Source organism: Frankliniella occidentalis, unplaced genomic scaffold, assembly GCF_000697945.3.
Source record: "Frankliniella occidentalis isolate FOCC.00 unplaced genomic scaffold, Focc_3.1 Scaffold94, whole genome shotgun sequence".
NCBI lineage: Eukaryota > Metazoa > Arthropoda > Insecta > Thysanoptera > Thripidae > Frankliniella > Frankliniella occidentalis.
This window is the reverse complement of record NW_026267223.1, coordinates 967,308-978,813: the sequence shown is the minus strand read 5'-3', so window position 1 is coordinate 978,813 and position 11,506 is coordinate 967,308. Positions and strand designations below refer to the sequence as shown.

The 11,506-nt window shown below is 46.3% G+C and overlaps 2 protein-coding genes across 2 annotated transcripts in view; one reads left to right on the top strand and one right to left on the bottom strand.

The window, feature by feature from the left end:
• Positions 1 to 1,382, bottom strand: part of LOC113203903 (mucin-19-like) — a 14,252-nt gene extending 12,870 nt beyond the window's left edge. Inside the window, exon 1 of the mRNA XM_026418837.2 lies at positions 1,332 to 1,382. Within this exon, the coding sequence (XP_026274622.2) occupies positions 1,332 to 1,334 (3 nt within the window). The 5' untranslated portion in view covers positions 1,335 to 1,382. The remainder of the gene's footprint in view (positions 1 to 1,331) is intronic.
• LOC113203901 (mucin-5AC-like) overlaps positions 1 to 11,506 on the top strand; it is a 142,005-nt gene that overhangs the window by 39,661 nt on the left and 90,838 nt on the right. The window lies entirely within an intron of this gene.

The window sequence follows — 11,506 nt, the reverse complement described above, 5'->3', positions numbered from 1 at the left end:
CCTTTCCAATCCCGGCCGCTCTCGACGGTAACGCTTTTGATTTATCATCGGCCTAACGTTATGGGGGGAAGGACCCCTTTTGACGTGAAGATACATAAAAAAAGAAAACGGGAAGCGGGTTTGTTTCTGGTGCGCGGTTCCGGTTGTAACGTCTGCCAACAGAACGTGGAGGATCTCCGTTTACAGTGTGAGGCGTGCGGCGATGACAGCCTGAGGTGTCGATAAGTCGGGGGACCAAGAGTGACAACCGCAAGACGATGGAGCAGAGCAGGATTGAGCCGCTGCGCTCTGCTCTGCGTCGCTCTGTGGTGCGTCACCCCATGTCGGGCGCACAAAGGACCCTGTCAGCAGGAAGCGAGGGTGCGCCTGAGGCCAGGCCGCGACTCCCCCGGCTCCATTTGGTCCGTCAAACGACCTGCCCCGCTACAGAACGCAACTTGTAACAAGGGTCCTGCGGAACTCGACACAAATAAGTTATTTGTACTAGGCCAGGCAACTACAAAACGTAACTTTTTTGATACAACTTGGCTGGGCACAGAATTGTTCAGTCCCTTTTAGAGTGTAGACCCAGCATTTTCTATGCAATTTTTCGATGCTATTTGTGACAAATGTTTCTTTACTGCTTTTACACGCTCACGATGCAGAAAGGCGCGTTCAGTCTGTAAAATTGCTTAAATATTGGGGAAGGTTTTTAACCCCTGTCGTAATCTTACTCACGCGAACTGATGGTGGGAACACTTTGCACCATAGGGCGCGAGTCTTACGCTCGATGCACACTTCGATATCTCGATTGCGCACTGAATAATTAAGGCGGTAAGGTGAGACTTCAGAACTCGATGGTTATCGACATATTTGCACCGTGCTATTATTGGGACTCATTACCGCTGACCTAATCACGAAAGCATCTGATCAACAACACAAACCAAGCCGCGACACATTACTAAAACATAACATGGTGCACTTGTGCACCGTCGTTTTAGTGCAAAAACGGGTTTTGACAAAGGACGCAACGCACGTCGTACTTCAGCATACGAGACACTCACCCGAGGGTTGGGGCTAAGCATGCATATTGAATTACAAAACGCGAAGACGCGCACGCGCGCGTTCATTGTGTTGTGCATAATACGCACAATTTCACGCAGCATTTAGGAATGCACAAGATATCGAGCATAAATGTACCGGAAAAATTGTGTATAACTCTATGCACGAAAAAATGTGCATAGGGATGTTCACAAAATAAGGTCTGCAAACCTTATCCCGTCATAATGCACAAGACTTCAGCCCACGCACGCACGCACACACAGACACACACACTCGTACAGATACCATACCATGGCTGAGCTCCCTCTGGACGTGCGGCACCAGCGGAGGACGGAGGGACAGTGGGAGGCGCGCGGTGGGAGAGCACGGCTTTATAGGAGGCAGGGCAGGGGGAGGGGCGGCAGCGTGCAGCAGGGCGGGAATAAGAATACCAGGTAAAGGGACTTTCGTTATAATTTTGCTCGGAAAAATTGAGTTTCCCAATAGCCATCCACCGATTTGTCATGACAGATTAAGGAGGGCTACTGAAACCTCTGGAATGGCGGTTTATTGTTTTGGATGGCGGAGGGACTTCTGCGGGCCGATAGACACTTGGCGCAATTAATGAGGAATGTCTATCGCTCTGTACCGCTCTGTACGCTGATATCATCTAAAGCACCGAAACTTGCAAGAATCTTTGAGTGTTTAACGCCGAGTAGAATACCTGCAGGTGCTACAGATTTGAGTATCTACCAGGTACCAACATTCAAGTTGAACAGTTATTAACTTTTCGGTACAATAATACCTTTCAAGTACTTGCCAGTTGGGCGCTCCTGATTGCAGTGTAACAATGTCCGTCATCAAACAGACATTTAATCCGCCATTATTGGACCTAGTAATAACCGATATTTGTTTCCGCCAAAAAAACAAAACAAAAAACAATGTTATTGGAAATGCGATACTGTGGCTACACAAATTAGCGATAACTAATGGTTTGCGGTTTCCATCTTAATCGCTCCCAGGATGCGTCACGACAGGATGAGATGGGAGCAGATCTTTGCAAAACGATACGGAAAGGCTCTCGTGTGTTTTTACCCTTGCGGTCAATTAAACGTGCTTCAAGTTTTGAAATAAATTTATTCTTTTTAAGAAGCATCGATTAGAGCTGGAGTTTGCAAGTGGTCGGTTGCTTTGCTACCCCGGCGAGATTACCCGACCGTCTTCTGTCTCACTCCCATCTGGCGTGAGATGGGAGTGCGAGAGACAAGAAGGACAGAAAGTCGGCGGTAAGCTCGCCGGGGTTGCCCGACCTTCTCCAACTAGTTGGACGTATAAGGAATTAGATTGCAGGCTTCGACGCCCTGCATAGACTTCTTATTCCAAGCAGACCGATACCGCTACGACAAAGTATTAATTGGGATTGAAATAGCCACAACGCCATCCTGCGGCTCGGCCACCACCATCCGTCTAGTGCCTTCCACCACCGATCTTTGCTCCCAGCGAGCTCTCTTTTTGTCCAAGCGAGCAAGCACTCGCACTCTCATTCCTTGGGCCAGGGTTCGGTACCGGGCCGGTCCGAAAGCAGCTGCCCCGCCCAATCTATGCATTATTGTTTTCATCCTCTTCTCGTGCTGAGTATTAAGATGAAGATTGTTTGAGGTGCTGAAGCCAAGGTATGAAAACAAAAAGTCAATCCGCAGGGAAGCTGCAGCCACTCTGGAAACTCAAGTGTCGTACAGTATCACACTAATAAGTGCAGTACCATGGTGTCCTACAGTTGAAAGTGTAGGACCAAGGTGTACTGCAGTTAAAAGTGTAGTACACAATGTGTCCTACAGTTATAACTGTGGGACAAGGGGTGTCCGACACTTGCGTTAGCTGGCACCTTGAGGTGTCGGACACCATGTGTCCTACACTTAAAACTGTAGTACACATGGTGTCCTACACTTTTAACTGCCGGCCACATGGTGTCCTACACTTTTAACTGCAGTACACCTTGGTACTGCACTTATAAGTGTGATACTGTACGACACTTGAGTTTCCAGAGCAATTCTTAGTCGAATTGGGCTTAAGATCAACTGCCGAAATAGACTACGATTTAGCTGTGATTATTGTTAACAACAGTTTAAAACTGTTAATTCGAGTAAGGTGGGTATACTGTTAAATTTTGGGCTCTATTCTACGGTTTACAATAAATTTTAAACGTGTTGTATTGTCCTCTTGTACCGTACACCGTAGGGTAGATCACAAAATTGAACAGTATACCGCTGTAATTCCAATAAACAAATGAAAAGTGCTTTGTAATACTGTAGATTCTTACAGTGTATTTACGAATTAACCGCCACCCTGAACAAGTTCCAGACAACGTAAGGCTGTTTTTTGGCTTTGGGTAGTAAATCTTTAAAGTATCTGAAATTGAAAACATTGTACATCCAGTTACGTGCTGCTCTATTCAACCGTTGCTATGTTTTTGCATTTACAGTTATACCTTTTTCAAATTTTCATATTGAACAAATAATATGTAAATAGTTCATTTACAGCATCTACTAAAGCGACTGGATTGGGGTTGGTGCAAAAATAACACTATGCCAAGAAAGGGGCCGTAATAAGCACAGCTGCTAATGGTTGTGAATATGAGTCCTAGATGAGGAAGTACGAAGTGAGGATGCAATTGTGGTCCTGGTTTAGGAAGCGAGAGAGAACGAGAAAGAGGAGGGGGGGGGCACACAGGTGCGAGTACCGGACGTTCGCCACAATATAACGATTCGGATACATTTGGCGGCACGAGCCAGAGTCGTGTACCTGTGGTGACCCTAACAAGCTTGGCCGTTGTCTACCCCCACCGAGCCCCGATCTCACCTACACTGAGAAAACAGTGTATAAAGGACGTTACGACTAATCATGTTGACAAACGTCGGAGTGTGTGTGTAATCTTGCAAAGGATTACTGACATCTCTTCACCCGAGCAGGCGCGAATACGCCCCTTTCCCCGATCCCCTTCACTGTTAAATTCCTACAAAGCATTTGCTTTGCAGAGCTGCAAAGTATTTTGCTCCTTTGTAACTACGAAGCATTTACTTTGCAATTACAAAGTGATGCTTTGCAATTGCGAAGCAATGAAAACGCTCCAAAGCATCGCTTTGCAACTGCAAAGTGTCACTTCGTAATTGCAAAGCATCACTTTGTAATTGCGAAGTAAATGCTTTGTAGTTACGAAGGAGCAAAATACTTCGCAGGCATTTAACAGTGTTCCATCTTTAGTGTTGGGATACGCTGAAAGAATTTGCTCTACAAAACCTCTATGTGTAGGGCAACCCACGATGCATCCTTCCTCCCTCCCACTTCTGCCAGCCAGACCTTTATTACGGTGAGCATAGTGATACAGCTTGATGTCGGCGGCAGCGGCTTCACCCCAAAATCGCAAAATCGTTTGAAACATAGTAAACCCCCATTGTCTTGTGCATGCACAACTATAAACAGTGAAAGTCATTCACAATATTTCGTGGATATATCAATCCACAAATTTGTGTTGTGTTAAAGTAATGTTACAGTCACTGTGAAAAATATATTTGTACATGTACGATGTGATTTGTAATTTGCCATTTACAATACGAGTCGTACATGTACAACCTCCCACTGTCGCTCGATATTCAATTCCAAGTCGATACATTGGGCTAGTAAATTGTACAATTTTAGATAGAACTTGTACGACTTCTTCCATGGAAAATTTTCCTGTACCCGGTACGACAATTTTTCACAGTGGTTATTTTACAATTATGTTCACATTAAAGTGGTCAAACTGACTGTTGAACACTTCGAAGCATTTAAATATCCTGTCATACACTTTAAAGTGTGCAACATAGTGTCACATAGTGTTGAGCACGTGCATGTGCACGCCAGTTGAACACTTTATTTAACAGTGTAGAACACTTGCATGTGAAAACTACGGAGGTGAAAACTGCAGGTATTCGACTTGCAGTTGCACACTTCCAAGTTTTTAGCAGTTTCATTATGGGTAGTCAGTATATGCTCAAATAATAATTTACAATTCTCATCAACAATTGTGCATGAGTTAAACTGTTAAAAATTGTTGCGATTTCCCGAAGATTCTCTATCAAACACTATTAGAAATTCCCAGAGGACGCTGTTCCTAGTTTCTATATCCTAAAGCAGCTGTTCAAGGTAGCGAGTTAGTCGTCGATGTGTTTCAAATCTTACCTAGACACGTGATATCTACGGCGTCCCATAGGAAATCCCAAAGGACTTCATTTGGCAATATTTTCAGGACTTTTCCTCCTGAAATCCCGGATTTTTTTAAAACACTGTAGCTGCTTTAAAATGTGCCTGTACACAACAGGGAATGCATAAGAGTTTAGTTCGTATACATGGCTGGCAAGATATGTAGTCGCACACTTGATATCATTAAAAAGCATTACTGTGACCAACAATGTTTTTCTGGGGGTGTGCACATTTCCCAGCAGTGATCTGGTATTTGTCACAGGCTCGGGGTCCGAGATGCATTTACCTGGTGGACAAATCTGCAAGCAGACGAACGCATACCGCAGCCTTTCAGACAGCAGACGCACCCTGTCAGCCCAGAGTCTAGGCAACATTTTCAACAAAAGTGTGAGAATGGTTGCCTTCTTCCACGGCGGCACCTGAGTAGCCCGCCTGCGCTGAGGTCTCGCAACGCCTATGCTGCACTCTGTTGGGCAGAAGCAGAGGGTCCTGCTGGGTACCGTAAGCGATACCCCACGGTCTCACCGGGAGTAGCGACCACTGACTAGGATGCCTCCCTTCCTCCTCGCCTTTGAGAGATCTAAAACACCAAGAAATTGGGGAGTAGCGGGCAGTTTAAGAGATTTATAGGAGGAAACGAAATAAAGACCTCCATTGTTAGAAATGTAGTGCATGCGAGTATGACGGGTATGCACGTATGAGGAGTAACGGGAACTAGTCTGCCTGCCCTGCAGGCTGACGGGTGCCTAGTAGGCAGACAGCCCGCATGACCTGGCAGTGTAACGGACCTGCCTCTGCCTACCCAACAGGCTGATGGGCCCCGAGTAGGCAGACACTCCTGCATGACCTGGAAGGTTGACGGGCCTGCCTACCCAGCAAGCTGACGGGGGCATTTCTAAATAAAACTGTATGGTCTCCGCTTGATTATCTTGACGTCAAGAGTAAAAGCTAGCTGACACCTTAAAGTTACTTCTGTATATTCTATATGTTGAGTCTAATGGCTTTCAAGGTATCATCTGCTAATAAATGAATTATTTTTCACTAATTTGTTTTCTTTAACCGAATCCGTATAGCTACTGGTAAAACCCGAGCCTCCCTTTTTCTTTTCGGCAATTAAAGAATTAATTTGAACGGCGGGCAGAGAGTGGCCTTCTGGCTTTATATATATACGGAACGGTTGGCCCTAGATGAATAATATTTGATGGGGGCATGTCTACTACATGAGGGCATTCGACCATTTTTTTCGTTCATTTGCGGCCGAGTTGTCCCGAAAATCGTGACTATACCACAATATGGAATGGCTCCATCTTCCTACCCATCAATCTGACGGGTGCGTATGCGCTCAGCAGCCGGATCGGACGGTTTGCATTCATTGCGCAAGGTGTGAGGCACGCGCCATTCGTCGCCACTTTCTTCCCGCAGATTAGGAGTTTATTATTGGGAGCCGCACTGTCGCACCTTGCCGCAGGATACCGCACGACATCCGGATGAGTCGTGCGCTTCCGAGTTGATGCGAAGCGTGCGGTGACGACAATTTGTTTTGTTTTTTTCCTGTAAATGTTTTTTAATGCATAAACCTTACTTATCATATTTCTGCTGTTCATGTTTGAAAAAGAAAGACACTTCCGGTATTCGGCCTGATGGTCCTGGTTTGAGATGTACACACAAAATGTATTTGTATGCTTTGGTGCAAATGTTCGCCCTAAGTTAAACCTACGTTTCGTTTCGCACAAATTTGTACGACAAAGTGCATGATTTCCTACAAATTAATGCACAAAAGTGTTCAAATCAACGCACACTGCAAAAAAAAAAGTCTAATACGGTAAGATCTACGGCGTTACTGTAGATGTCGCTCAGAGTCACTGAACCTAGGGTACAGAGCATGGACTAGTGTCCCTATAGTACCGGAAAATCCCAGGTTTTACACGGTAGTGTACGGATACGGCTCTACTGTAGACAGTTTTGGCCAGTTTTGCCCGTACGGTAGTCCTTTACGTTGCTCTCCGTACCAAATTTTAACAATTGAAACTACAGCAATACTGTTATTCGAATAACAGATGTTGCTGGAAAATAATTAGCGGTCGATGCTATTTTACATATCATAATTTTTTGCAGTGCAGAAATGTGTGCAAAATAAATAAATAAGTTCTTACGAATATTAAAAGATACAAATCCAGTTAGTGTGTGACAGATAATACGTTGAACAATGTTGCTTTCGAAGATTTTTTTCTTCTTTCTGCTTATGATGGTGTTATTGTAACAAAATACTTTGGACTTTGATCTTTAAAACAACAAGAGGAGAGTTAAGTTAAAAGTGGGTAAATTCCTACTTATCACTTTGCAAGAATACTGACCAAGGTTTAATGTTATGATTTTTCTAGCTGTAACTCTTACATCAGCTGCAGTCACTCCTTCTTTGAGAGAGTGCTGTATGTTGTGCTCGAGACTGCGTACCAGCACGCGGTAGTCCGTCGCTGCGTCCTTATATGAGGCCAGTATCACATGTAAACAAAAGGATGAGCCCCGAGACGTAAGTGTACAGGTGTGTTGTTGCTAGGTGTTGCAAATGTCAATGAGGCAATATGGTCCAATTATACTTTATCACCCTAAACGACCCTTCGCCATGAAAGTGCGAGGCAGTAGAAAGAGACCGGGGGAGGAGGGGCATTCTATGCAGGGAAGGCGATAGACTCGTAGATGACACCTCTCCCGCCGCCGCGCGCCACGCCCCAGCCTGCCACGCGGCGCCGCACCGCGTCGCTACCAAGCTCAGCATTGCCAACAGAGAGTCAATTACGGATCGTGCACGATTTGGGTTGAATATGAAATCGTAGTAAAAAGCCCCCTCTGCCATCAAAGCACGGCTCAGCGCGTCCCAAGAGACGAAATGAATGAGAGAGAGAGGGAGAGAAGATTAACACCGTCCGAGCTAGTCTTGGATTACAGAAATTATGCTGTTTCTTGTTTATGAACAGACCTATGAATTTGGGGCAGTACTTCTACTAAATTCTCGTTGTTCCATGCTTTACAATTGGATGATATATGGCATTGGCATACAATAGATCGCGTAAGAACAATCAATTATGTGTTTGGAATAAGCATTTAATGGGACAGAAAAACGCCCGGAAACTAAATAGCGCATGGATGAGGGTGATGTGAGCGGTTACAGGTGGTGATGCGCTCAGCCTAATTGTGGCTACCTCACGCCCGGCGTCACCACAAACCACTGTGAACTGTGGCGCTTATTTCTTCTCTATACCAACGCTGGAAAATAAAGATGTTAAGTCAGAGGGTGGAGTAGAGCCCTCTTTTTATTTCTTGTATTTTGTGCTTGTATTTACGTTATGCACTGCGCAAAAACAAAAGACAACTTAAATTTAAACCCGCAGCAACGCCAACTTAATTTTTGAAATTTAAATGTATACTTCTTTCGTTAGATTAGGATATATAATTAGTTTCTCTACATACGTTTTTTTGTTGATAAATTTCGAAAGCAGACACTCTTCCACGTTTCCTTTGCGTGTGTTTATACAACGTCCCGCCTGACCCCTCACACAAAGACCGCGACATTTTCCCTGGATCTGGGGGGGGGGTCCTCGCACATTATGAAGTGCGGCTCCCATATGAAGTCCTTCGCGCATGTGTGTGCCCGGGGGAGACAATGGGGCGGACGAGAGGGCCGGCCCGCGGCCCGCGTCGCACTAACGGCTCAGGAAGGGCCGTCCGGAGCCGCGGCGTGGCGCCATTAGGCACCCAGCAATGGGCGGTACCACCCCGCGGGGGGTGTTCGACAGGCCTCGTGACAATAACATCATAGACGGCGTCCTCCAAAGGTCGAGAGTGGACAAAGAAGCGGGGGACGGGGGAGTGTACGGACGCTCATTGATCATAACAGTTGCGCGTATTGCTATCATCCGGCCTGCCCGGAAGACAGATACCAAGTGTGGATAAAATTAGGTGAGTTGTTTGTTCGTCAAAGCTGAATCGTCTCTTCGTTAAAAATAATACAATAGATTAAATTTGCAGTTTCCATTAACCTTTCATTTTACCTTCGCTGCCGTTGCTTTATCTTGCCTCCCGGAGAATGCGGCTCCATTCCTGTGCGGCTTCTGCCGTCTCCAACTGGTCTATACTCCTGGAACTTCTGAAAGACTCCTGTATCGTTTATTGTGAAACATCTTCTAATATTCGTAATTTGAGTTTTATCATTGTATGCTTAAAAGAAGACATAAGAAATAAATTTCAGAAGTTTTTTCATTTGTTGGTAAATTTTGTTGTTAATTTATTTTGGCATATTCTCTCAAAGATCAACGAAAACTTCTCTCGTAGTTCTATTATGGGAAAGTACACTAAGCTAGCCTGCCGTTTTCGCTATAAAAATGTTCTGTGAGTCCCAAGGGCCGGAAAAAAACAGCAAAGCGTGACATTGTGGTCGCGCTGTACCCAATTTGTTAACTAGACTCTTCTTGACTCGCCAAAGGCTTGGCAAATCGCGTAAAAAGTCTGCACCTGTAATCCAGGTGTTTGGCGGTGTAACAAATGTAGAACCGAACAAATTACCGATGATACTCGTAAATTGGTTGTAGAATTTTGCGGTGCCAGCGTAATACCACGGTATGTATGGACTAGAGTGATCACAAAATTTCGGAAGATCTCCAAATGATTCGCATTGGAACGTTTTTTTTTTTCCTCAAATGGGCTTCGTGCCCTCCTGGAGAGTATCGACGGATGGGGATCACTGCGCCAGTCACACGTAAACCACTCTGCGGCACAGTGGAAGTTATATCGAGCCCCGACCCACCCCGCGTGACTGTGGGGGGACGAGTCGATCGGATGGCTTAATAGCTTGGGACTGAAGCTGCGCTGCGCCGTCACCCAGTGACCGATCAGACAGGAAGGCGCGCCAGCGGCTACCATTACTCCCGCGGGGTTAGTCGCACACGGCGGGGCCCAGAGCCCCTCGTCAATGGGCGATGACTAATCGGGTTACGAGTGAGAGGTCGATCTGAGGGGCACCCCACTGCGCGCGCCCCCCGCCCCCGACGTATGGATTTGAGCTGCGTTGTTTCTCCTCGCCGCTCGGCGGAGGAGACTAGCAATAATGGAACGGGAAGTCAGTCCATCTGCGCGACTCGGAATGAGTCGAGGCAGACGGATATGCATACAGGGCTCCAGGATGTAGATATTCGACGGATACAGACGTACAGTATCGCGCGCGTGTGTGTGTGTGTGTGCAGCTCGAGGAAGTCGTCGAACGCGAATTATTTCGCGACTTTCATTCTCTTTGCTTTCTTTATCGGTCGATATATTGCTTCTCGGCAGGCGCGTATAGGGAGTGTGTGGGCGGTCAGTCTGAAGAACACCATGTCCCGCGCGCGAAAAGTAAAAATAAAGAATGAACCGGCCATTGCTGTGTTTTCCTTAATGTGTCGAGTTTCGAACAAAAGAGTAAGGCATAAAGGCGTACGAAGAACCGGCACCTGTTCGCCACAGTGTCAAGAGGAACAATAATAACGGGCAACAACTAAAATCGGTTGCCTACATGCAAAGCTGTTTGTCATACGCTGTGCGTGTATCGTCCGGGTTATGAACGGCCCTCCCACGGTGATCACTCAAAGGGCGCTGTCGACATGGCCTGTGGCCCGTGGCATGCAGTACGACAGTTCCTCGTCTGATTTCCTTGATCACCCCTCTGCCTGGTACACCGGTCGTTGTGCAGAGATGGGTGGTGGTCGTCGAATGGATTCTCGTCACAAGAATTCTCTCAGTATCGTACATGCAGTGTGCAAAAATCCGCACCGTGAAAAAAAAACTGACATATAATCTGAAAATGAAACTTGCCTCGCGTTGTTGTGCATATTTAATGTGGGGTAGGAACAAAGCAACGGTTTATTAGCAGGAACTCGTAAACCTGGCCGGCAAGACTGATCAATCACCGCAATCACTGTCGTATCGTATCGATATTATTATTGTTCCGTTGGCTGGAACTAGGTTAGGGATGGCCAAGCGACACGGTGCGTTCGCCGGCCCGATTCCTATCTCAAGGTGCTGTGGCGGTCTGATGAGGAGGTGTAATTATGCTGCCAGGTCGTCGCTCCCGGGCAGAGATGGAAAGTCAAACTGATATCCGGCGACTGACGACCAACAGCGCTGCGCTGTCGTTAAGAATATTTCGGTGAAACCGGGCCGGGTCTTGTGATTACCCGGGACCATACGCAAAAGGGAAAAGGGGGTGGGGGTGGGTGGG